This window comes from Camelus bactrianus, chromosome 1 (genome assembly GCF_048773025.1).
Source record: "Camelus bactrianus isolate YW-2024 breed Bactrian camel chromosome 1, ASM4877302v1, whole genome shotgun sequence".
NCBI classification, from domain to species: Eukaryota; Metazoa; Chordata; class Mammalia; order Artiodactyla; family Camelidae; genus Camelus; species Camelus bactrianus.
In genome coordinates, this window is record NC_133539.1 from 111,168,317 (window position 1) to 111,195,922 (window position 27,606).

Consider the following 27,606-nt stretch of genomic DNA (forward strand, 5'->3'; position numbering starts at 1 on the left):
CCATCCCCTGAAGGCTCCATGTGTCTCTGCTGGTAGTCTCTCCATGGCACATGTGGTCTCCTGGCTCAAGATGGCCAGTTTTCCTTTGTAATGAGCAGGACATTGATGTTAACAGACTATAATAAAGGACTCTGTGGTCCACGCAGCAAACAGACACTGAACAGCTACAAAGGGTGAGTCAGATGTGATTCCTCTCGTTCAAAAGCTCATAAAACAGTAAGAAGAAACTGTCTGTTGGTCTGTATACCAATAAGCACAATAAAGGGTTAACCAAGGAAAGGGAGCTGATCTGTTTTCTGTGGATGCCAGGCCTTCCTTGATGAGGAACGGAAGGAGCTGGATGCTACAGCTCCAGCAGGTCTGCATCTCTCTACCTCAGGGAAGGTTGCCCTCTGGGAGCCCTTTAGAACTCCAGCTTGATATTCATGCCCCGTTGGAACTGAACTCTGAGTTTCTGGGAGTCACAGCAGCCATGTTTCATCAGCAACTTGTCCCTCGACAGCAGGTGCCTTTGCAGCAGACTTCAGTGTCGATAATGGAATATGGTATCAGCTCTTGGTTCTGGGTGGTTGTCCACGTGGTCCCAGGACAAACTAGGAGTAACCATCACAACCATCCGCAGGCTCTGGCATGACAATGATCGTGTTTTATAGGAGGGGAAGTTGAGGCTCAGAGAGGTTCAGCAACTTGTCCAAGATTACACAGCTTGTAAGCAGAGGGGCTGAGCTTCAATGAACCCAGCATGTCTGGCTTTAAAACCCCTGTTCTTAATTGTCAGGCCTCACTGCAGCAGAAGCTAGCTTCTAAGTTCCCTGGTGCGTCATTTATTAAATCTACATACACTAGACAAAATACCATTATGTGAAGGCATAAACTTCACTTCCCTCACTCCTGGGCTGCAGCAGTGGTGGCAAACTTGTTCTGTAAAGGGCCAGATGGTACATGCCTCAGGCTCCGTGGGCCACTGTTCCATCAAAACCGTTCATTCTCAAGTGGAAGCACAAAAGCAGCCAAAGATACTACCTCAGTGCATTGGCTGAACTTCAACAGCATTTTATTTACAAAAAATAGGCAGTGGGCTGAATCTGGCCTGCGGGCTGTCGCCTGCCAACCTCTGGTCTACACCATGAAGAGGTTTCCCTTGATGCAGGCATGACCAGCCACATGCTCCTACATTAGCCTCAGCAAGTAGCCTAAGGATTTTCTAGGGGAGTGTGTGTGTTGCCAGGGGGTGGGGGGTGGAGTGGGAAGAGGATATTACTGAACAGTGTCACCCCTGAAACCTACTGATGGAGCATAAGTTTTGGCAAAGATCAGAGGACACCAGTCAAAGCCCTGATGTTCCCGTGTGATTCTGTCACCCAGACAACACGTTTCCTCTGCAGGACTGTGTTCAGCTGCGTCATCATTCAACAAGCACGCAGCTGACAAATCCCTCTTGCCTAGCCAGATCTCAACAATGGGCTGAGCTTGCCTCTTGGCACGAATCACCAAGGGAAAATTTCCTGGTTCATCAATAGCACTGGGGTTCCCCCAGAAAAATAGGATAGGTGTGTCCACACGAGTGCCAGCCCTTAGAGTCCAAGAGCCAGAGAACACCTTAGGGAAGGACTCTGATAGAATCTAGTTCAGTGCACTCACCAGGTGGGGAAACTGAGACTCCGAGAGGGGAAATGACTTCCCCAAAATGCAATCTCTAGTAGCCAAAGGGAAAAAGAGAAAATATGTGCACGCTGCTGGGGAAAAGTCCATCTTCATTCAGATACAGATCCCCGCATCTGTTATTAGACTCTTGTCAACTCCTGCCCGGCTTTCCCTGCCCCTTTTCTTTACCATCTCCTGCATTTAGAAAAGTGCTTCTGAAGCTCTAACGTACATACATACATACGAGGCGCCTTGGGACTTCATTAGGATGCAGATTCAGATTCAGTTGGTCTGGGGTGGGGCCTAGGGCTCTGCATGTCTAACCACAACCTCAAGGATGCTAATGTTGCTGTTCCGTAGACCACATTTTGAATAGAGAGGGGATCCATTTTTGAGCTCATCGCGACTCGGTTGGGGAAAATGAAGAGTCCTGTTTCCACCATCTGATGTGTTTGGAATTGAGTCATCCTGCTGGCCCCTGCTGTTCAGGAATGAGATCCGGTGATTGTGCAGCCAACGAGGCCCAGCTTCCACCCTCTGCATCCTTGGTTGCTTGGTACGTAGGGTTGAACTGCATCCTGGGCTCCGTCCCCAGACACAGTCTGTGCCTTGCCTGGTCATTTTTCCTAACACACCAGGTTCCATCTAAGACTCATCTTTGGATGCTCTCCCATCCGCAAAGGCTGTGTCTAGTTGCTCGTGCCCTCGGCATGGAGTAAGGACTCTCACACTGTTGTCACCTCTGCACCATGCAACTGGGACTCTGCACCAGCAGGTCTGCAACTCCATCACATCGTTCATAACCACTGCCCTAAGTTATCTGCCCCAAGCTACTTTGTTCATCTCCTATGAAATTGCTCTGACCATCCTGACTTCCTACCTCGATAGCGGCTCTTCTGGTGACAGTTTCCTTCCCTCTTTATACGAGCTTTTGTAGCTATAATTGACTCCTCTCTTGATTGGTGACTTGGATTCTTTCTCTAGCTATGCAGCCCTGAGTCAACATCCTCCCAGTCTGGTCCAACCTCCAGGATGCTTTGTGTCTATGTGTTCTCCTGGGGTTCTGCTAAACTTGTGCTGACCTCATGGTGAACAGGGTCTGGCACTGGTTGGAGTCCTGATGGAATTGTACTGTTTTCCTCAAACAGTCTGCAGTTTATGATTTGGAACATCTCCTGTGACCTCAAATTTCTTCATTTTTATATCAACCGGGCATAATGGACCTCCTCTTGCTCTCCATCTTTAGCTTTAATGCTAACATCAACCACACCTGAACCTGCCACCCAGTTGCCCTCAGAGACCTCAGTGTCTTTCCTCATCCTGCCTGGTCCTGACTGCGTATTCCACCCACCTAACCTGATTATGAGAGCTGGGCATCCTCTTGCCTGGCTCTGCCTTCACTAGGAGCAGATGTCCTAGGTACAAAGGGCCAAATCCAGCTGAGAAGAGGCATCACTGAGAAGTAAACGCCTTTCAGCACCAATGGAAAACATTTAAGCTGTGTCATAGCCTTGTCAGTTGCAATATGTATTAAACTACAGGGCACAATTAGCCTGCAAAATACACTGTATTGACTTTAACAGTGGCTGCCACCAAGGGTTTCTTTTCAGGCTTCTTTATCCACACCTCCCACTTGAAAAGTTCATCCTGTAGGCCCCCAGACACAACTGATTTCCATGGGGATCAGATACAAAATCCTTGATTCTTTGATCTCGAAGGGATGAAAAGTTATCATTTAGCTTTAGCTCAAAGTTTCTGTTTTCCAGATGGGAAAACTAAGGCCTCGAGTGGGTAATATTAATGATTGTAATAACACATAATGTCTGACCGTACATAATGTACCAGGTACTATTTGTGCTAAGCCTTTTGAATTCATACATTCATGTTAATTCTCACTACCTAAGAATAAGCACCTTTCTTATTCCCATTTGCAGATTGGAAACTGGTGCAGGAGTGATTAATTCTGTGTCTAATTCAAGGCCATGTAGCTGATTCATGGTGGGACCAGGACTCAGACCCAGATCACTTGACTACGAATCCGATACACTCCTCTCGTTTATTTTTCACACTTACCCCCTTGCAGTCTAGATTTCTCTTTCTGCTTGTGAATTCCATAGAGGGACAGGAGGGACAATTCTGATATTTCTTTCAACTTAGTTATGGTGTCCTTTGTGGCCCAGGAGGGTAAAGTGAAATTGTGAACACCCTGTAGCAAAGAAAACAGAAAAAAATAAATGTGCATTTTTATTTCTGACTGTCCTCTTTGTTAACTTTTTATCTTCTTTCCCCTACAAGAACTACTGGGTTCAGCCTTTCCTGTCCTGTCATTTCTTTCTAGGAAAACTTTACTTTCTGATAAGTAGTGGTATTGATTTTCAGAAGAAAAACTCACAGGAATGAATTTGCCCCTTCCCACCAAGTCCAGAGCTTTTGGCTTCACTGTGGATCAAAGGGGTGATCCCTATTTGGCAGCGTAAGGCTGCAGGAGGGTAAGAAAATACCTCACTCCTTTATGGAAGGTTTAGACATCTTTCTATGCACTTGTGGGAAAGGTAAAAGGGGACAGGCTTGGCTGATGCTTTTTTGTTTTACAAGCTATGCCAGTGGCCTGAGAAGACAGCTGGGAAAAGTCATATATTACTGGGGCCTTCAGTCATGTCCCTGCTCCTTACTCTCCCCCACCCCAGATTCTAGCTCACTGACTCTTGGGGTAAGTCTGCACCTTGCACACAGTAGGCACTTGGTGAATACTTGTTAAATGGATGAGTAGGCGAAGATGTTGTGCCAGTATTTATTACCTGCTATGAAGAGTTGATTACGATTCCCCCAGTTTCAAAGGCAGCAGGACAGAGAGAGCGAGCGAGCAAGAAAGAGGAGACCAAAGTGAAGTAGCCTACAGAGGAAGTAAGTGAGAGAGAGGTGAAAAAGAAACCACACACCTTGGCCCCATTATGCACCAGCTCAGACCAAACTGAAGTAAGGAAGAAAGAAAAAATTCAGACTTGTACCAAAATGTGGGCTTTTGTCTCCACCGAAGCCTCCTGTATAAGACTCACAAAACTTCCTTGAAAGAGATGCTGATGATAAAGTGAACGTCGAGTGTGCTTGGGTCAATGAACTCTACCATGGAGGGGGCCAACTGTGTCGCCTGCTACGGAGATGGAACTGTGAAAGTAATTGCCCTCCCCGAGACAGTCAAGACAACCTCAGAATCAGAAGTGGCTATGAGTCGTGAGTGGTCAGAATTTTGCCTCAAGATTCGGGGAACTGGTTGGGAAAACAGGATTACAGAATATTGCTTTTGGCCAGCAGGTGGAGGTGATGCGTGGAAAAAAAAAATGCCATGTAGCTTTGGAAAAATAGTAATTTCTCTAGCTACAATGTTTATCGTACAGCAAGGGAGAGAGTCTTGCTGATAAACTGATTTTAATAGCCTGACTTAAAGTTGGCTTGCTTATTTCTTTATCTAGAAATCAGGCTTTTTTTTTTCTTTCTGTACAAGAACATTGCTTTTTCCATTAAAATCCGTGACAGGAGCCCAACATTCCCAAATGACTGAAAAATAAGTGAGTAGCAAGGCATAGAAAAAGCAATTTTTATTGCAACTTTCTAAAGGGTGAATATATAAATAACAGAGAGAAGGAGTCAGAATTTTCAAGTTAATATAAAGAAGTCTTGACACATGTTACAATGTCAAAAGAAATCTAAGAAATACATCCTCCAAAAAGCAAAGAAAATGTATTCACTTGCTTCAAAACAGGCACAAGTCATAAAGTCAGACTGTAAGTTAATCTTGGATATTTTTTCTCTTACCTCACAAAATAAAGGGTCATAGACTTTACTCCATATTTCAAAAAGATCCTGGCCCTGGTATCCTGTAAGATTTGGCAAGGTTTCTATAAAAGCCTGAAACACACACAGAGAAAACAAGTTCTAAGTCAGAACTTCTCAGCATCAGCATTACTGATAATTTGGGCTGGATGAGTCCTTGTTGTGGGGCTGCCTTGTGCACTGCAGGGTGTTCAGCAGCATCCCTGGTCTCCACCCACTCGATGCCCACAGCATCCCCATCCCTCGGTGTGACAGCCCAGAATGTCTCCAGACATTGACGCGTGTTCCCTGTGGGGCAAACCTGTCCTGTTGAGGCTGCTATTCTTGAGAGGAAGGGTAATAGCTCAGTGGTAGAGCACATGCTTAGCATACATGAGGTCCTGGGTTCAATCCCTGGTACCTCTATGAAAAAACAAAAAACAGGTGCTGTTCTTCACATTAAAGTGCATCAGTAATATTGGCTATGATAATGGCAACCCAAAGGATTTTACAAAAGCTAATTGATCGTTTCTCATTATTACATTAAAAATGTGGGTACCTGCTGGCTTCCTGCCACATGTTTCTGGTCAGTCCTGGAATCAGACTGACGTGTGCTGCCTCAAATTCTTTTTGGAAGGAGATGAAGTATAATTCATATGTAAATGAGAAGCAAGTGAGAAATGAAACCGTGTCTCAGGCCGAAGCACTCCAGGAAAATATAGCCAAAACAGGGCCTGGTATCTGGGTGTAAATGTGAAATTTAGATGGGATACAAACATTTCTCTAGGTTATTCCTGGATTGTCACGATAATGAAACCTATTGGTTAGTTATCTGCCTGATGAATTGGCAGCAATTTCTTTGGAAGATACTGTTTGTCCGATGAATAATTGTTTTAGGAAAATACAATTGCCAATATTAACTCAAATGAATTTCCATAAAATGAACAGAAATAATTATTAAAGAGCTCCCCCACCAAAGAAAACAGAACAAAACAAAAGCCCCAGGGCTAGATAATTTTGTGGAGAAATTCTACCAAACTTTTCGAGAGTAAGTTATCCTAGCACTATTTCAACTGTTCCGGGGCGTAAAAAAAGAAAGAAGAGACTTCCAAAAATTTTTTTATAAACACTGACACTGACCAAAGACTGGTCAGAAAAGAAAATTATAGTCCAAAAAAGAGATTTTCCATGGTATTTTCAAAAATTTTTTTGGTTTTTGAACCATGGGATTGTGTTACAGATTCAAAATATTATTTTTAAAAGTACAAAGTGTTATATCTACCTTTTGTATAGTTGTGAAAAGGGGTATTTCACAAACTGGAGACATAAAATAAAAAAGACTAACCTTTGAATATGAAGACAGTATTCGCAGTCCCTCAGCCTCATTAAGGCAGACCATTTTAGACTTGAATTTACTCTGATCCAGCCACATACCTTCACCTGGTTCTAGGGACGTGGGTATAGGATTCGAAAGGGACTGGCTTCTATACTGGCTTGTGGCTCCCAAACAGAGAAGGGGACCAGGCAGTGACGAATGACCCCTGTGAAACATTCAAACCCACTGCTTTGTCAGCCACCGGCAGACCCACTCCTCCACACTTCTAAGAAGCTAGAGGTTCCCGCTTTGTCTTGGCCCTTGCACTTCCGAACACCACTAAATGATACTTTTTTTTTTTTAACCTTATAAGGATGCAGCCTCTTCAGGAATTCCTCCGATTTCAAAGTCTCACTCTCAAGTTCTTGAAAACGAGGGCAGTTCTTGAAAGGCATGTATAGCAACTGAGGGCAAAAGAAAAGTCATAAATCTTTTATTAATTAGATGTTTGCTAAAGATGCTGCAGCCATATTTTAAGTCTCATTTGGTGAAAAGTCACCTGAATGAAAGATTCAAATGTGTTTTGAGCTGAATGAAAATTCTAAAACTGAGGGAAAAGAGATACATGATCTGCAGGTCTTAAATAGTGGGATATGTACCCAGAACTCAAAAGGTTTCTTTTTCCCCATGAACTCATTTAAATAGGACTGTGCTGTTGGTAAATATTCACACTTCCAGGTTTTTCCGTGTGAAATGATAATTGTTACCTTGCTTCCTTCCGGACCTCTTTCATTTCTAGCACTAGATGTGCATCTGTGCACGCGCGCACACACACACACACACATACACACGTGCACACACACACATGCACACACATACACACACACGAGTATAGAGAATTGAATTTGTGATTCTGGAAAGAATCTTAAGAGACTGATTAACCATTGTGAGGGAAAAATACTGCAAGCCATATCAGTAAACAAAGAATGCTGAAGCCATCGAGTCATCAGAGGCTGCCACCACCCCCCAGTGAAGACAAGCCTGCAGCCCGGCCCCTGCAGCCCGGCCTCTGCAGCCACTCACAGTGGTGCCCTCTGAGGGCACTCAGAATAAGAAAGGACAGGATACTGGCCCTACATAGCTACGTGCTTGTCAAAGGAATGAATTCAGTGAGCCCAAATGTTTGCTTCCTCCCATACATGGAAAAGCACTAAATTCTTTCACTTGAGATGCCTGGTTTTCTTTAGATAACAAGCAATCTTTTATTGTTCCAACTACCTGGTCTTTGTTGTAGAACTCCTATATAGCCTAGCTCCTCCCCTATCTCTTTGGAGCAGTCCCTCAGAGCCATCTGAGAGGCTGTCATCCCGGCTCGAGTCCTCCCGCCAAATAAAACATAACTCTCAACTTTTAGGCTGCGCATTTATTTCAGTCGACACCATTCACTGAATAAGTTCTTGCAAATTTGCAGACTGTGTGAAATAAGGGCACATACTAAATGTACAGAAAATATATTTAAAAACCTATTCTAAGGACAAAGTGGATCATCCTAAAATGAGTTAATGAGACAATCTTTTGTAGTTTTTCCTGTAAGCTGGTGACTCCTAAGTTAATTTTGTTGCCCTTCCTTTTCACCTGAGCTAGTATTTCCAGCCCTTGGTAGACACCACTAGTTAAATGTTTCTCTTCCTCAAATTTGACATGTGCAAACCTGAACTCAGCTTCTTCATTTTTAACCGTTTCCTCTTTGTAATCTCTCTACTTTTGTCAGTGATGAAATTTATCACCCTGCTTCATAGACTGATCACTTTTGCTTGCCTACTTTCAAAATACAGCAGACCCTGAACAACATGGGGCTTACGGCCACCAGCCAACCCCCATGCAGTTGAAAATCTGTTATAACTTTACAGTCCGTGTCCACTGTTCTGCATCCAGGGGAAGTCGATCAAATGGGGATTGTGTATTCCTATAGTACATATTTATGGAAAAAAATTTGCATGGAAGGGGACCTCAGCTCAAACCTCTGTTGTTCAAGAGTCAACTGTATTTCCAAAATAGACCCTTTTTCTTTACTTTCATTGTCTCCTCCCAGTCCAGACCACCGTAATCTGTGTTTCAAAGAGCTTCCCTTTGGTCAGTTTGCATCACAATTCATCCTCAGCATAGAACTGACACTAATCCTTTTAATTTCATTTTTTGGTAAAAGCTCCTCTTTTTCAAGCATCAACCGGATTATGCCTTTCTGTGATGATAACCCTCACTGGCTTTCCATTTTACTTAGAAGAAAACCTAAATTCAATTAGTCCCTAATGACCTTTCTGTCCTGCCCTCCTACTGAGGACCCCTCACCCACTCCTCTCCAGCGACACGGTGGGCCTTGCTGCCCTCTGAACATATAGGCTGGGGGTCTCCACAGACTGCTCCTTGCCTGAGACACTCTGGCCCCGGCCCCCACCCCAGCTCTTTGAACCATCCTGCCCCGGCCACTATCACATCACCTTGTTCTGTTGCCTTCAGCGGACTCACTGCCATTTGAAAATATTGTGTTTATTCACCCTTTATCATCTATCTCTTATAAAACCAAGGTCAGCCAGGATCTTGTCTATCTTGTTCTCTACTGTGTTGTCAAAGCCTAGAACAGGGCCTGGCATATTAGTGGCTACTCAGAAAACAATTTTTTTGGGGGTGGTGGGTATAGCTCAGTGGTAGAGTGCATGCTTAGTATGTACACAAGGTCTTGGATTCAATCCCCAGTACCTCCATCAAAAAAGGGAAAAAAAGAAAACTTTTTTTTAACCTTGCTTTCCTTCCTCTGCTGTCTTTGCCATCTAAATTTAGGGCTTCCTTTCCTCATTCCTGAATGGCTTCAGCAGTTATTTTCAGAGGCTCTGTCTTTCCCCTCCAAGCTATTGTCAGACAAATGCCCGAAAGCACCACCATCAGAACTGAAGAAGGCACACAGGTTTCTTTTATGTCCCCTGTTTTACATGTAAATTTCCCTGACCGGCTTTCAAATCGCTCCATAGGAGAAATGGCACTGGTGATGGAAATGGCACAGGACTATTCGTTTAAAGGTCTAGGTTTTAATGAATTACTTAACTTTTCTAGACTTTAGTTTTCTCATCCCACATACTGAAAGAGTCAGGCTGAAAATAAGTAGAATAAATCGCCTAACCATCTGTTCAGCATTTTGCAGTTTACAGTCTTCTTTTTCTTAGCTAACTCGGTTGTCACAAATCCCTGTGAGGAAGTTAAGTGGAGACTCTTGTTCCCAGTTTACAGAAAAGGAAACCGAGGCACAGAGAAGTTACTCAAGATCAAGCATCTGGAATGGTAACTGGCTCTCAGACCTAGGTTTTTCCAACTTCAAATTTAACCCTCCTTCTACGTCACACTGTCAGGCTGTTTCCAAAAGCACTTGGGAAAAATTCTGAAGTCACCAGATACAGCAATTAAGTCAAATTTCTTGGAGGACTGCCAAGGCGAAGGGGATAGTAACCTAGCCCAGAGGACTGAAGATTCCTTCTGGCTATTACATGTGGATTCCCTAATCGCTGCCCAACACAGTTACTCAGTCTTACTGCCATTCTTTCTAAATATGAGCTCTGGACACAGAAGGGTAAGCAGTCTACGTCCACCCAAAGCCACGCTTTTGGGCTGCCTTCCTCTCCCTTCCCACCCCGCCTCCAAGGTCTGGTTCAAGTTATCACTTTGTCCCCGAAGGCCTGAATGAATGATTGTCCTTTGGTAGTCGCTCCAGGTTGCGACTCATTCTCTGAATTCCTCCAGCCTGTTCTTGAAATCACTGCCCACCATCTTGTATTGCATTCTACACATTTCACACACACACACACACACACACACACACACACATGAATCTTTTTTCATCAGATGAATTATAAATTAGAGAAGAAAGCTGGCCTCATACTTCTCTTCTATTTCTGTATAGCACTTAGCACAGCTCTGGGAGTAACTTTGCTGATTGATTGATTTTGTTACATTTCTTGGTTGACGTTAGCATCTTAGTGAGTAGGTAGCTGGAGGCCAAAGGTAGGTAAACTTGCTTGTTTCTCTCTCCCCGCCTCACTCTCCCTGTTTCTTCCTTCCTCTTCTAATAGCACCGATAGTCTCTCCAGTGTGTGATTTAATCACTGTCTTTTAGGATTAAGAGTTAGATGGCTACCCTGGCCTACACTGGCTAAATCTGGTGCTTCTGTCTAGTTTTTTTTTAATCTATGCAGAATAGGCTGTGGTAAAAATAATTTTTTTTTTCTTTTTGGAAGAAAACATTCACAAACTCCTGAGAAATGATTATCATAACGAGTCACCCCTGACTCTGTAAAGAGGCATAATTAAATCAGCCTGTCTTTTCAGGAAACACCAGAAAATTTGGTTGGAGTAGATTTACCGAGAGTGAGATTGACAGGGTCGAGTTGTTTTTACAAAGCACTTGGGAAAAACTTCTAAGTCACCAGATTCAGCAATTAAGTCACACTTCTCAGAGTACAGACAAGGCAAATGGGATAGCAAACTGCCCAGAGGTCACTGGGCAACCTCCTAGGTCCAGAGTCTTGCTAAGCTTGAGTCATGGAGAGGAGATAGTCATGGTGATAATGTGACTGCAGGGGAATTAGGAAGGGTTCCTTGTCCCAGACTATTTCCTTCATACAGTCTTACATTCCACACCTGGAAAATTAGTTAGATTTATTTATTACTATTAAAAAAAACAGCAATTCCTCTGATAAGTTTAAAGAATTCTTGGTCAGTCCCACCCAGTGTAGATAAATTTAAGAATTTCTCTCAAACAGCCTCATTTAGGCAACTTGGTTAAAGGTAGTGGTTTTTGGACTTAGCTGTCCACTAGGATCATCTAGGAAGATTAAAAAAAATATTGATGGCTGGGTCCCACCCTCAGAGATTCTGATTTATTATGGGGTGTGCCCTGGGCAGCAGGAGTTTAAAACAATTCCCAGGTAATTCTGACATGCAGCTAACTTTGAGGACCACTAGTTTACAGGGAAGGAAATTGCTCTGGGATGAGACAGACCTGGTTCTAGTCCCCGTAGTGATGCTTATCAGCTGTGTGGCTTCAGATCCATTTAGTTTGTTTAACTTCTCTGAGCCCTTATTTCCCTGGCTATCAAAGGAGAATGATAATATTGTCCATTCATAGTTGTTACGAAAGGTAAACATGATGACACATATAAAGTGTTGGGCACCAATTATGGACTCAAATCTTTCTTTTTTTCCTACCAGGAAATGGGGATTTCCATGGGTGGGGGTTGGTATTTGTAGGTAGATCTTAGGATGTTCTGGAGGGAGGAGAACCCTATGTAGGGCACCAAAAGCCTGGGAATTGAAGACAGAACACTGAGAGCCGTGCGTGTGTGCGCGTGTGCGTGTGTGCGTGCGTGCGTGCGTGTGTGCGTGCGTGTGTGTGTGCGTGTGTAAAGATGCAGAGGGACAAACTGTCAGAAGTTGAAAGAGCAGCAGAACAAGGTGGATTATAAAGATCCAGAGAGAAATTCTGATCCCACTCTCTCTTGCCTAGGGCTTTTTATGCTCTACATTGTCCTTTGCACCTTTATTAGGAGAGAATTAAGACTGCACAGCCCAAGAAATGCCCAGACTCCCAAATCCACAAGTTCCTCCTTCCAGGCCCAGTGGAACCTCCCGGTTTCCCCAGAATACTGACCTGATCTTCAGAAAGAGGGACTGTGTGCACTGGGATGGGCTGCCAGAGAAGGCTGGGATTCCAGACGCTGGTACCCTTTGGGGGAAATAGGGCTGCAAGGTTTGTCATAGCACTCATCAAAGTCCGGTCAACATCTGTGCTTCGAACATAAACCTAAAGTGGGAAAATCAAAGCAGAATCCAGTTGAGCGGAAGTGTGGTGTATTTTTCCCTATGGGGCTAATAGTATATTTGAGAAAGGGCAGGACAGCCACACCAAAGGATTAGCAGATATTGGGGTAGCATCATGATCGTAATCCCCAATGGAAGAGACATTATGATGAGCATTCTGTGGCATAAAGTGACCTGATATGCCCATGGTTGAATTTACAAAAGAGACCAATTAAGTAGTGGCTACCTGCCAAGCCAAAGTATTCACTGTAGGTGTCCATTTTGAACTTACTTGTATTCATACATTTTTTTTTAGGAACAAAATTTTTGTATAAAGAGGAGTACACTTGTAAACAAGATCTCTGACTTGTATAAGTTCCTTGGGAAACAGGCAAAAGCACTTTTACAAATACATTATGTTAAATTCTTTCAAGGGACGAGGTTCCCACTATTAGCTCCCCAACCTACCTGTTCATGTTTATAGGACTCATTCAAGAACTTTCCATATCGTTTCCTTATATAGTCTCCAAGTTCGTAATGCTGCTTCATACCCAGCTATGGGGAAGAAAAATAAAAGGAAAAATTCATGAAAGTAAGTTCTGTGAAGCTATGAGCCTCGTCCCTCCTCACTGAATATGAATAGTGAACAGTGATGTCCTTTGGTAGTTCCACAATAACACATTTTTAAATGCAAATAGGAAAAGAGAGCTGTAATCTTTAGTCATGATTCACTGAAACAATTCTTTCATCATCAGCAGCACTTCACATAGGGCCTTGCACAGGTAATAGCTGGTGACTGATCTGGTATAAGTGAACAGTTCCTCTCTGGTGTGGCAGAGTGCTTCATGGTTCATCTTTGCTGGTAAGAGCATTTCAAGTGCTGGTTGACCATGTGGAAGAAATTCAACCATCTGATAGGAGTTTGGACTTGATGAATCTGAAGATCACTTTGAATCTCTGGGTGCAATGATTTATTATCTGCACGGTTCAGTTATGTCTGGTTCATGAAAAGCTACAGCCTGTTACCCAGAGTGTGGTCTGCAGAGCAGCAGTATTAGCATACAGTATACTTGGGAGTATATTAGAAACCAAATATTTGGGCCCCACCCTTGGTCTACTGAACCAGAATTGCTGGGGGTGGAGCTCAGAAAATCTGTTTCTAACAAGCTCATTAAGATTCTGGTGGTAGGTAATCATTGAGAAGTGTCTCCTTAGCTCGATGATCTTCAGGCACCACTGTGCATCAGAAGCCAAATTATCTAGGGTGCCTGTTGAAAGGCAGGTTCCTCAGCATTTCCCCCAGAGATTCCAGCTCATTCGATCCTGGGTTTAGCCCTGGAATCTGCATTTTCACAAGTGCCCTGCGTGATTCATATCCATGGACTAGAGCACCATGCTTGGAGAAACACTGCATTCAAGTCTGTCTTTAATCCAGAGTTTCGCCAGAGCTTCAGGAGTCAGAGAAGATTTGGTCACTGTGGCTTCTGTTTGGTCCTATTCGCTCATTTGCTTGCCACTCCTGGCTACCCTTCTAGATGGGAAAAGAGGTAGGAAAAAAAAATAATGTGTGCTTTGATGTTTGTGAGTTTCCTGAGAGACTTGGATAGCTAAAGCAGTAGGTACTTTGGGTGTGATTTGCTGTTCTAACTCCAAGCTGACTTTTGAGGAAGTAGTGATCTTCTATTCAGCAGTGGTTCTCCAATGTCAGCGTGCACAGAATGACTTGGCGTGCTCATTAAAGATTCCCAGGCTTCAACCCCAGAGCTTCTGGTTCAGTGGGTGGGGCTAGAGAACTTACATTTCTGACAAGTTTCCAGGCTCATTCAGGGACAACACTTTGAGAGCTAAGAAACTCAAAGAGAACCTTCTCTTTGTCATTATGTAGACTGGAAGTTCCCAGCTAAGAGAAGGAATCTGAACTCTAGAACCTTGCTACTTCAGCAGTGGCCCTGTACCAGCACCATGGGCATCACTTAAGAATATGTCAGAAATGCAGAATCTCAGACCATGTCAGATCCACTGATTTAGAGTCTGCATTTTAACACTGATTTAGAATCCTCAAATGATTCATTTGCACTTGGAAAGAAACACTGCTCGAGGAGAAACTGGTGGCTAGTTAAGAGATTACTAGAAGAACAGTCCAGAGCCCACAGGCTGGAGGAATCTTTTGGTCTTACTGGAACATTGCAGCAAGGGAACAAGAATCTCTACAGGGCCATACAGCATCCCTGAATTTTTACAACCCTCTCTTATTCAGGGAGCCAGAAGCTGGGTAGACTATGGCAGGGAGAGAGAAGATACTAGCCTCAAATAGACTTCCTGCATTTTCTCCTCATCGAGATGGTTCCATCAGGGCAGTAAATTCTCAGCCTTGGCTGCACATTAGAGTCAACTGATCGACCGAGGTGCTTCTAAAAACCCCAATGTCCAGGCTGCACCCTAGACCAAATAAGAACCTCCTAGGCAGAAAATAGTATTTTGTAAAGCTCTCCGAGTAGTTCCAATGTTTAGCCAAGATCAAGACCCACTAGTTTGGGAGTTATCCAACTCTAAACATTTTGCGACATTTTCTTACTATGTGTAAACAAGGCTTTGGTCAGGACAGAAGCAAAGCATGTGGCCTGGTGGCTCCAAACAGAAGAGCCACCTGCCTTTGACAGCTGAAGGGGGTGGGGCACTAGAGCAGTGACTACAGATGCCTTTGTCCCCCAGTTTATCTTCCCTGGTGCTCTTTAGGAAGGAGGGTTCCCTATGTTTCACTGACCACTTATAAAGCAATCTCAATCCCAATATATTCAGCTGACAAAGATTAAATTCCGCACTTCTGAGTGCTGATAAAAATCAGCACTTCCAGAGAATCGTGTTTTCCCAAACCTGCTGGTTCAGGATTATTTTCTAGTTTCTCAGGTGGAGCCTGAGAAACTCAAGGGCTGGCTTGTAAGGATCTTGCTTGCTTCAGCATCTTTAAGCTTATGTCTTCTTCTGTTGTCTGCGGACACCTCTCATGCTTTAATAAAGCCAGCAGGCAATTCTATACAGTTTTCCAGCAGTTACTTGTCATTAGGGATGGCTTGGCCATGATCAGAAGTTATCAAATCTAACCATTAATGCGTCTCATTCTACAACTGAAACCCGTTTTAGACATTTTTTTTTAGATCCCACGTAATTATGCAAAATACTTTCCCAGATCTGAGTAACTAAAGAAGTTGTATGGTTTCAATATATTAGAAATCCTACAGAATTTAATTTCCCATGAAATTCATCAGCGACCTTTAGCTTGAAAATCCAACCAACCTGAGTGAGCTGGCCAAATCCTTGTGGCCATGAGGATTCCTTAATGGGGTCGTAAGGAAAGGTTTCAATGGGACTTCGGTCTCCATGCCTAAAAACCTGAAAATAGATTGAGATACTCATGTTACCAATTTCACTTAGGTGTTTTGCTTCTGCTCATCATGACAGATTTTCTTCTAAACCACTGGTTCTCAACCTTGGGTGAACTGTTAGTGTTTCAGGTAATGTGAATGACAAGATAAGGAGCCATTAGAAGTCGGGTGACCCGCACGTGGAAACTGGTTTGCACATCAGATAGGACAAGAAGGAAAGACACAAAGAGCAGCAAGATCACTTCATTGCAGACAAACTCCGATGAGAAGTGTTCCTTCCTTAGCTAACATTTCAGTAACAATAGTGTTAAAATTTTTACATATAATAAAACAGTGACTTTTAAATGCTATGTACAATTTGTGACAATGTTGAGCCAATGATTTATTAGTTTTTAAAAGGTTTGGGATAAAGGACTTGCCGGTGGGAGATTAGAAAATCTAATTCTCAACACTTTAAGGACACACTTCTGGATTTGTACGCACATCACTGTGCTACTTTGAGCGCACGTTTTACTCTTTGGGGAGAGTAATCCGGACTTTTGAAACCTTCACACTCTGATTCTAATATGCTTCCTGAATAGAATACCAAACCAAACATGAAGCTACTTTATAAGCAAAAGGTAAGAAAAGAAAGATTTAAGAAATGTAAGACGAAGTCTGCACCGATGTCAGCAAACATTTTTGATACAGAGGAGGACTGCATAACTATACCTTGCATTTTCTGAGTTTTCCTGCACTTATCACTCATACCACCTGGCTAAGGTGCTCCATTGAAAAGAAAGCCAAGAGGCTGCTCTTTTGAAATCTCATAAAACAGTTTGGTAGAAACAGAGTAAGGAACAGTCTCAAACTTTAGTCATCGTTGAGATGGGATTCCAGGAAAGCGAAGGAGGCGTCTGTAACCTGGGTTGTGTCTCTGGTGTCTGAAGAAAACTGATCTGTTGGCCCCTAAACTGGTGAGGAATTGAAATCTAAGTAGAAGAGGCTACGACAAGCAGAGAGGCAATGATCTAGTGGATTTTAAGAAACCACCTTGGACAGGTAAGGAGTCCTGTCAGCAGGAAGACTGCATACTCTCTGATGGGCACTGACAGTTACCAGTCACTAGGGGGCGACTTGGTCAAGATCAGAAATTATTAAGGCGAATCATTAGTGCTTCTCTTTCCACAGTCAAAACACCTTTTAGACCTTTTAGATTCCAGGTAATTCTGAAAAGTATTTTCCAAGATCTGAGTAGCTAAACTTATGATACAGTTTCAATAGATTATAAACCCCACTTTGTTTGGTTTCCAGAGTTTCTCAGCCTCAGCGCTGTTGACATTTTGTGCAGGACAGTTCCCTGCGGGGGCTGCCCTGTGCACCGCAGGATGTTTGCCCACTAGGTGTCAGCAGCACTCCCCAGTTGTGACCATCAGGAAGGGCTCAGACATTGCTAAATGTCCCCAAGAGGGCAAAATCACCCCCAGTTGACAGTCCCCTAGTTAGCCAAAGAGAAGCTGGATGAGAGACGATTGTAAAATAAATTACGACACTTCCTACCATCCAGCAACCACGATGGCTCCTCGACACTTTTTGAATGCCTGCTTTGCCCTAGAAACTGCGCTAAATGCTTCTCATAATCCTCTCATCACTTCTGCAAAACAGTTACCATCATCTTCATTTCACAGACGAGGAAATTGGCCTTAGTGAAGTGACCTGCCCAAGGTCACAAAGCATGTAAGTGGTAGACCAGAGATCCCAATCCGGGCTGTGTGTGGCCAGCGCCAGCTTTGAACCTGTGCAAGAGGCTCACTTCTTTGTGCTCAGACACGCCCCTCAGCCTCCCACTGGCGGATGATCTGGAATCTGGGGCTTCTTTATGAACTCAACTTTTTCCCTCCAAGATAGTGAGTGTGTGTGGCGGGGGTGGGGTTGTGCTGTTTCAGAGGAGTTCAAAAGTCTTCATGTGTAAGAAACAGTCCCAAATATTTGAACAATGGACTGAGGTTATGTAACTAAATAACAGCGTGGCCCGGGGAGGGAATAAAGTGTCTCCTTAGAGGAATGTGTTTTAAAGAGCAGAGCTGGATCAAAACCATGAGACTTGGGCAAGCTTTCCTACTCCATCCTCATAGGTCAACGATAATTGTCTCCCCCTACATTTCAGTGGGTTTTCAGGGTTTCTGAGGCTGTGGCTCAAAGATGCTATGAACTCTATGGAAGGGGTGTGCCACAGAAACACTTAAACCATCTCTGACCTCTGGTGCTAGAAAATCAAAGTGTGTGTGTATGTGTGTGTGGGTGTGTGCGCGCACATCTGCCCTCAAGGACACGCAGGTGGCATTCTTGAGCTTCTGGACCTTCTCCAATTCAGGTGAAGCCTTTGGACTATGCCCAGGCATTCTTTTAACTGCTGTGGGGCAATCTTCTTAACCTCTGCTCGGTCAAATTTATAACCTCTGTTCTCAGTCTAGCAATCACCACTCTATCACATCCTTTAGAAACCTAAGAGTATATTATGAACAGTAGGACTATTTGCAGTACTGTTGGTAACTGCAAAAGGAAGACATTCAAGAGAATAACAACCCCTTATGTTTGTGCTTCCCTCCGTGGTTTTGTCCAATCCTTTCCCCTACTGTCTCTTTTAATTCTTAGTAGTCTGTGAGGTCAGGTCAGCGCGATTGCTGTACTGAGCAAATAAGGACGCCGAGGCTCAAAGAGATGGGGTAATTCTTCCAGACCTCCTGCCTCTCATGGCTGCTGGCCCACTGTTTTCCCTTCCATATCACATTCACTTCACCCTTTTTTAAATCATAGGCAGCTTGTTTTTAAAAGTTTGTGGTTTGGCACTCCCATGAATGACCCTGCTCCACTGAGTCTACACACTAGATTTGGCGCATTGCATTTGGATGTGGAGACCCTGATGACTGGAGGACACTATGTCTGGTCCCTCTCCCCACGAAGTTAAGTGCTGTTGTAAAAATTGTCGATCAGAATTTGTCACTTGATTGCTTAGGATCTTCTAATGTTGTCTCATTCTATTAAATTTTTTTTGCAGAAATTATTAAGAACGACAAGTAGAGATTTTTATAATGAGCCCCTATGAGTCTATCACTTGCTCCAACAATTAGCAACTCATGTGTGGCCGGTCTTGTTTCATTATACCCTCTCACTCTCAGACATTATGTCATTTCCCATGGCTCTTCGCCTAAAATTCAAAGCCCTTACAACGGCTCACCAGACCCTACCCGATGTGGCCCTGCCTACCGCCCTGTTCTCACCTTACCTTCTTGCTAAACACGCTCAGCCAAAGGAGCCTCTGTTGTCTCCCCAATACAGTGTGTTCCAGCCTCAGGACCTTCGTGTCCTTTCTGCCTGGAATCTCCTGGGTCTGCATCCCCTGGAGCCATCCTTCAGCTGCTAAATTCAGGTCTGTCCTGAAAAAAGGCAACCTCTGCAGGGAGGCCTCTCTTGACCACCCAGTACCAGGTAACTCCTGCTCCGTCTCTCTCTCATCACCTGGATTCATTTTTTTTAATTAATTTTAATTTTTTTGGGGGGGGTAATTAGGTTTTTGTTTATTTATTTCTAGAAGAGGTACTGAGGATTGAACCCAGGACCTCGAGCATGCTAAGCACACACTCTACCACTTGAGCTATACCCTCCCACGGATTCATTTTTATCCCTCATATTTCCTTTTCTTTTTGTTTTTTAAAGTGTTTGGGTGTGAGTGAGTGTGCATGTGTTTTTTAAGTCTCTGGTTTCCCCTCTCCCCATAAGCTCCTTGAAAGTAGAATCCTTGCTGTTACGGGCACAGGTTTATCCCCCAAAACAGCGCCTGACAGACAGCAAGTACACACACAAAGTGCTCTGTTTGAATGAGTGAGTGAATCTTGGGTTGGATCCAGCTCCTCCAGGTCCTCCGAGATGGCTTTCTTTCCCATCTCTTCACTTCACAAGGGCTTTTAATTTTCACCCCTGCTTATCATCAAGGTGTGCTGTGTGTGCTCCTTTTTTTCCCCCTTTATTTCATTCTCCTGTCGTTCCCCTCATGCCCTGCATTTGTACCTTTGCTTCTGGACCAGTGAGTCTGCCCCTGGACTAGACTGAATTCTAAACCATCATCCTGTCCTTCCAGGTTTGGAATTCAAGTCACATCATAAAACTTTGGGATGATTCTGGAAATCCTAAAAGGGACATTAAACTCCACTCCCTATTTAGTTAACCATGCTCCAAGCCATGAAAATCTCTTGATGCACAAACCTCGCCTTGAATAAAAGCTTATTTTATTTTCTTCTTTTAGGAGCTTAGAAACAACTCTTAAGAGAATTAGAAACTGAAAGAGTATCTCTTGCAGATACTTGCTACTGTACATAAAATAGAGAACAACAAGGTCCTACTGCACAGCACAGGGAACTCTATTCAATACCTATAATGAAAAAGAATACATGTCTGTATATGTATGACTGAAACATTACGCTGTACACCAGAAATTGACACAACATTGTAACTGATGATACTTCAATTAAACAAAAAAATAAAAAGAATTTGGAAAAAAAGAGTGAAAGAGTTTGGGTAGAAATGAATGAGTCGGATAAATAAATCTCACTTCATAGATAAGAAGGGAACCCGACTGGCTGTGAGAGGACTCAGGGTTGGAACATGTCCTGTATGTGCCGTGAGGAAGGTGGAAAGGCACAGCACGCTAACGAGACTCATCCAGGGCCCAGGAGAGGGAATGGAGGAATCTGTGTCGTACTGTGCATGGTATCTCAGAAAATCTCTGGGTTTGAGTCAGTTAGACCTGGCTTCAAACCCCTGCTTTGTCAACACCTAACTAGGTGACCCTGGGAAAATGCTTTAATGTAAACTTTTGCATGCCTCGATTTCCCGCTCTGAAAAATGAGAAAATCTGTATTTCTCATGCAGGAGGACCACAAGAATTCAATGTGTAATATAAGCCATCATCATACACAGGATGCACTCAGTACACGAGAGTGGTTATTATATCGGATACTATTAATTTTGTTGTTGTGTTATTCAGGGCTTTAACTTAGCTACCTGCTTTACTTCCCTTCCTGTGTGCAGCATATCAGGGCAAATGAGAACTACTTGCTAAACAAAGAAATATCCTTCAAGAAATATTTCCATTAATTTCTAATCTTCTCTCCAACTTTTGCTTCCCTGACTGACAAGAAAAATGAATTCCTCCTTTGGATTTGTGACATTTCAAAACCTTTTAAGTGCCCATGGCAGCAACTCAGCTGACTGGAATGTCTTGAACCGAGCATAATTTCCCTGATCAGTTCACCACCGTGAAAATCTGCAAAGGGCATTGGCATAAAACTGGAGAGAAGCTCGTGTAAGCAAACTGAAGTGACTGCCTACCTGTCCCAGCGCCAACGCTCGGTGCACAACAGTGGGCTGTCCAGCTAATGTCTTTGAAGACCTGGCAGGTCTCCGTGGATGGCTTTCTGCTCCTTGGCCCCAGTGATTAGGGAGCCGCACAGTAGCGGGGAGAGACCCGGGGGCTGTCTGTGAGCTGAGGCAGTAGCCCTGGCTTTTGTTTTTCAGGGGAGAGTTTTAGCCAGTACGTGTCATCTAAGCCAGCCCACGAGTTGTAGGTGGGCCACCAGACAGTTACATCTTGAGTTCCCAGGACCCAGCACACCACAGAGAAGTTCCCGCTCCTTTCCACCCCTCTTATGTACTACCAAGGTAATATATGCCTTACCAGGTCATTTTGGGGATTTAAAATACAAAACAGAAAGAGCCCAGCATCCAGTGGACACTTACAATATGATCGCTGTAAACTATAATCCTTTATTTTTAACAGAAGTGAAAACGAGGTTTACAGGCCTTGAGAAGTAGGAACTTCTGCCTGTGTTCAAAGGTACTGTTCAAACATAGCAATGAAGATGAAGGCAAATAAAAGGGCAATCAGTAATCTATTCTAGCCAAGAGGGCCACTTGGTGGATCAGTAAATCAAACAATGATTGAAATGAGTAAAATCTGTTTCTCTCTTGTCACTTTTTTTTCAGTTTTGACTGAGCCAGAGGCCCAAAGCTGGGGAGGAAAATGGATCAAACTGAAAAAAAAAGACATATAAATATTTCATCCTTGGAGAATAAATAGAAAACAATGACATTTTAATTAACTGTTTATATGACTATTATAGAAATACACATATAATTGTGTGAGTATATGTGGATAGTCAACACAACACATTTGGGCTCAAGACATGTCATTAGTGTTTTAGGCATTTACCAGCTAGGCTTATAAGGATGTTTGTGTATATGAACCAAATCAAGCCTCACAATGACCCCATGAAGGGCTGAGTGCTCTCCCCACTTTGCTAATGATGAAACTGAGACACAGCCAAGTCAAGTTACTCAACCAACGTCACACTGCTGGTTACTAAGAGGTGGGGCAAGCATTCAGACACAGGAGGTCTGATTCTTGAGCCCAGCACTGTTAACCCCTGTGCTCTGCGGCGCTGTGCAGTAGACAATATTGTAAATTTCTTCTGTGTTTATATCTCATGAAAGGAATTTGCAAGAAGTTTAAATATTTCATACCTTTCGTGTACCCTGTCTCCAGGGTCGCCATCATCTTTCCAACAACCCAAATGAGAAAAACGGGGTCGTTTTAACTTCTTTCTCTTCCTTAATATCCACAGGCAACTCATGGGATTCTTCTGCCTTCACAATTTTTAAAAGAAATACCATTTCTTTTCCAATTCTATTGCTTTCCGATGCAAGTCAGGTTTTCAGGATGCCATTCCTGACCTGTGGTAGTATTTCCTCTCAGTTCTCCCCTCCAGCTTCTCCCCCACCCCACCCTCAAGCCATATTTACACCCAGATGTGTCTCCCCCAAGAGAAAAGAAGTCAGAATTCATAGGTGGGGAAGACTTGAGTGCAAGCAAGTTAAGCTGTTAGCCTAAGGTTCTAGCAGACATAACTGTGTAATACCTTATATTTTCTTTGCTGAAAAACAGTGAAGGGTCCTCTAGAACCTTAAGGACAATGTGTGAGGTGAAATAAGCCATCACAGCAAGACAAGAACTGTATGGTTCCACTTCTGCGAGTTACGTGGAGTAGTCAGATTCATAGAGTCAGGAAGTAGAATGGTGGTTGTAGGGGCCGGGGATGGGGTGGATGAGGAGTTACTGCTAAATGAATACAAAGTTTCAGTTTTGCAAGGCGAAGAGAATTCTGGAGATGGATGATTTTAATGGTAGCGCAACAATGTGAAGACACCTGAGGCCACTGAACTGTACACTTAAAGTGGTGAAGATGGAAAATTTTTTGTTGTGTGTTTTACCACAAGTTAAAAGAAAAAAAAAGGAATAATTAAGGGTCATCTAGACTTTATCTAAAAAGCTGGAAAGCTTCTGTTTCAGACTGATGATTAACAGCAACCCCTTATAATTATATCATGGTTCATACTTTCCATGTGATTCAGAGCTCATACAACTCTGTGAGATAGAAATTATAGTTGTGATCATTATTCCCAACTTTAAGTTTGGGGAATTTGAGACTCAACAGGATTAAGTGCCTTGTTCTTGATCCCATACCTGGTAAATGATGCTAGAATTTGAATTAATGGAAGTTCAATGTTTTCCTAGGCATAGCTCTCAACTTTTACTTTAGTACATAGCCTTAGAAAATTGATAGCAATGTTGGGCTGTCAGCCTAAGCATTAACTTGCCAATTTTTTGCTTTCCTAGGAGGACTGAGGGAGAACCCTGAAAGTCTACTGTCCCTGGAAATGTGTGATGGCCAGCATCATTTGAATTTACGTAACCACAGTATGGAAGTGACCCATCCCAGTGGGGAGATGATGTTAAGATTTGGAGGACATTTGCATCAAGAACGTTCTGTTGACTTGAGTAAAAATTTTGCATGGTTAACCATGAAGAATGAGAAGCGCGTCTACCTTTGACTTACCATCCCTCTCTTTATAAAGCTCAGCTGGAATGAGAAGGAATTTTTTTCTCTTTGAGATCACCTGAACTTGCAGATTTGCCCTGGCTTAGGGAAGAGAGAAAAGCTTTAAAACAGCATTTCCCTGTTTGTGGATGGAATAATGACGTGTGGGATTACTTCTAAGAAGTCCATTAGGAATGTGTGGGCACATAGATGAAACAAGACTGGCTATGAGTGATAATTATTGAGGCTGGTTGATGGGTACACTGGGTCTCACCACGGTTATTATTCTCTCTGTATATTCAAAAATAGCAATTTTTTAAGGGTTTTCTATGGAATGTTCTGGAAAAACAGAAGAGGTGGATTTTACAGTCAAAATTTAGGAAATACCATTTATGAGATCCTTTCTCTGAAAGGCATGGTGCATATTAGAATATTAAAGAACTTGAAAAGTCCTGTATTTGAGACCTTTAAACACAGTTTAGACCTCTTTTTTTTTTTTTTTTAATTTTGGGAAGGGTAATTAGGTTTATTTTATTTATTTAGTTATCTTAATGGAGATACTGGTGATCGAACCCAGGACCTTGTTCATGCTAAGCATGCACTCTACCACTTGAGCTATTCCCTCCCCTTAAACACAGTTTAACCCACGTCTTCTTCCCAAAGCTGAGTTGACTATTGAAACCTATCTTTAAACATCAAGCAACACCTGTTAACAACATGTTGCACTAGCGTTCCACGGGATGCACAGTGGTGAATCTCTTTTAAAAGAGCATATGGTGACTCTGTTCATGAGAGAGAACAAGAACACGACAGCTTCCTGCTCTTTCTGCCAAGGGCGATTTTTGAGAATTGGTGAAGATTTATTTTTCTTGGATCACAGTGGAAAAGCAAGGAAAGAAGCCACCTGCTGATTGTGAGTGAAGCCAATCAGCCGGTCCTGGACGGAGAGATCTCAGCTCCTTGTGGTGGATTTTATACACACATAGCAGGAACAGAGTATGTCTAGTGATTAAGGGCATAGCTTCTGGAATCATACAGCTTGGATTCAAATCCTAGCTGTGTGGCCATGAGCAAGTTGCTTAATATCTTTGTGTCTCAATTCCTTCATTTATGAAATAGGGTTAATAAGGCTTTTACATCTATAAAATAGGGTGAATAGCAATAGTAAGGGTTTTACAAAAGCCTTATAGGACGATTGCCAGATTTAGCAAGCAAAACTGTAGGATGCCTAAATATTTCATGGGAACATACGTGTACTAAAAACTTATTTGCTGTTTATCTGAAATTCAAATTTAACTGGCATCTTGTGTTTTCTAGTAACCCTACTTTATAGGGTTGTTGGGAGGGTAATATAGCATAATCCATGTTAAAACCTCAGAACAGTGCCTGGCACAGAGTAAGCATCAACCCCTGGTTATTGTCATTAATGTGACCGCTTTAACCAGAGGCACTTTTCTTCTATTCTGGTTCTCATAATAACTTCCTAGGGAATTCCCTGGGTATATTACTGAACCATTTATAGCCAGATATTTTCTATAATCAGTAAAAAGAAGACAGAGATATCTTCTGACTTGAGTCCTTAGATAGAGGTGGTTTTGTAAGGGCCAAGAAAGATGAATTAAGTTGTCCTCCATCTACTATTAATGGAAGGAAGCTATGGTAGGAAAAAATTGTTAACATTGGCTTTGTATGGTAATTGTGAATTTTTTTAGCTCCTAGAGAGCGACCTTTGTACAGTTTTTCTTAGGGAAGAATTAACTTGTGGTCCCTGAATTTGTCACGGTGTTGACAGTGCAATTTCTGAAGAGTCCCTGCACTTGCTTAATGGCATGTGGGTAGCAGTCTAACTCACATGGATTTCCCTATATAAATTATAGTTTTTTTTTTTTCAACACAGAAGCCCGACAGTGGGTGAATCATTTGTAAATAAATTGATGATCTATTTCTCTAGTTTTCTCTCTCTCTCATTGTTGACTCATGACCTAGTAAAGTTTCATTGGACTAAACATATGAAATTGCATAAACATATGAAATTTTTCTGTAGAAGGGAAAGAAAGAAGTTCTGAACATAGCAAGCTGAGAAGATAGAAACTTCATGTTTAATTTTTAAGTAAAAGATGACCTCCCTCAAAATCATAAAAATAAAATTTGGATATGCTTTCAGAAAGACTATTTACTTATTTATTAGAATACTTTCACTCTATCAAATAAAAAACGTGACGAAGAGAAGGAGATTGAGAGAGCTGTGAAAGACAAGGAGAGGGTCAGAGGCAGAGGGAGACAGTGAGTGGAACAGAAAAAAGAGAAACAGAGAAACAAAGAGAATCAAAGACCAAGACAGAAACCAAGAGACAGAAAGAGGTTAATTAATTCCAGGACTCAGAGTGAAGTGGTAAATCCCCTTTACTTTGCAAACTGTCCTCCTGTCCATTTTTTAAAACAATGCCAACAGTATGTTTTCTTTCCTTGACAGCCCGCATTAGCCACCCTAGTCCCCTTTCCTAACATGTCACACATACTATGGGTGGGGAAAAACATGATTTTACTTTATTTTTTTTAAGATTAAAAAGAATTTTTTTTTTTAAATGGAGGTACTGGGGATTGAACCCAGGACCTTGTAATGCTAAGCATGTGCTCTACCCCGAGCTATAGCGTCCCCCTCAAAAGCATGATTTTAATGGTCAACCAAATCTATGCATCAGGAAGTCATCCTAGAACTCTTTAGTTTCACTTTTATGCTTCAAAGACTATTTATAGATGTATTTTCTAATTTCCTGATAAACAAAAAGGGAAGGGGCTACTTCAGAAAATGACAGGTTTTTGGCTTGTCAAGAGAGAATCATTAGACTGAATGAAGCCAGTTTGGCTTCTGGTTCTGAACAGCGCCAGAAGAGGTTTCTCCTGGCGTTGTGTAGCTGTCAAAAGGAATCTGCATCCAAGGCAGTCGTAAAGTAAGCGAATAGATAAAGAAAGAACACCGGCAAAGTTGAAAGCAACCAAACCAAACACGCTTCTGTCAGGACATGCTCAGTCTTCATTAGGAGGAACTTGCAAAACTTGCTTATTCACTTTCAGAGTTTGGTCTCCCGGAGACAACTCTCAGGTAAAATGAAACCTGACTCCTGGATTTCAGACCCTGCTGGTAACAGTTGTAAGGGAAAAGCCATGAGAAAAGTCTACTTACTCACCAATGTCACAAACCTCAGCTCCTTGGCTCGCACACCTCGGTCTGGGCAGAAGGAAAGCAGAAGCAGGAGGCTGAGGCGAAGGCTCGCTGCCGGGGCCACGAGGAGGGTGGCAGCTGTCATGCTGGCGAGAGCTGCTTCTGGCCGGAGTCGGGAGGTGCTTCTTCCAGTGCAAAAGGCATTAGAGGAGAAGCTGTTTTATCGAGGGACCAAAAGGGAAGGAGGAGCTGGGAGGAGCCAAGACTCATGTATAGTAAAATCTCCAGGTAGCTAGGGGTGGGGCTTGGCATATGCCTGGTCAGATCATTTTTGGGGCTGAGTGTTAGAGACCATGGTCTTCTGGATTTAAGTTGAAACACCAAGGCCCAGAGAGGGCGCAGCTTTGCTTGAGGTCACAGAGCATATTAGCAAATATTTTTTGGTTTACCTTTATCTTTTCTTTAGATGGGTTATGATAGAATGTTTGCTTTGTGGCTATCAGTTGGGAGCGGGCTAAACTCCAACTTTGGAAC

The 27,606-nt window shown here is 42.9% G+C and overlaps 1 protein-coding gene across 1 annotated transcript in view; it reads right to left on the reverse strand.

Moving 5' to 3' along the window:
• ACP3 (acid phosphatase 3) overlaps window positions 1–27,315 on the reverse strand; it is a 45,166-nt gene extending 17,851 nt beyond the window's left edge. The window contains exons 1-7 of the mRNA XM_010947742.3: window positions 27,098–27,315; window positions 15,908–16,003; window positions 13,082–13,168; window positions 12,465–12,617; window positions 7,135–7,233; window positions 5,458–5,550; window positions 3,718–3,850 (exon numbers count right to left, since the gene is read on the reverse strand). Of these exons, the coding sequence (XP_010946044.2) occupies window positions 3,718–3,850; window positions 5,458–5,550; window positions 7,135–7,233; window positions 12,465–12,617; window positions 13,082–13,168; window positions 15,908–16,003; window positions 27,098–27,217 (781 nt within the window). The 5' untranslated portion in view covers window positions 27,218–27,315. The remainder of the gene's footprint in view (window positions 1–3,717; window positions 3,851–5,457; window positions 5,551–7,134; window positions 7,234–12,464; window positions 12,618–13,081; window positions 13,169–15,907; window positions 16,004–27,097) is intronic.
• Window positions 27,316–27,606: the final 291 nt, after the last annotated feature.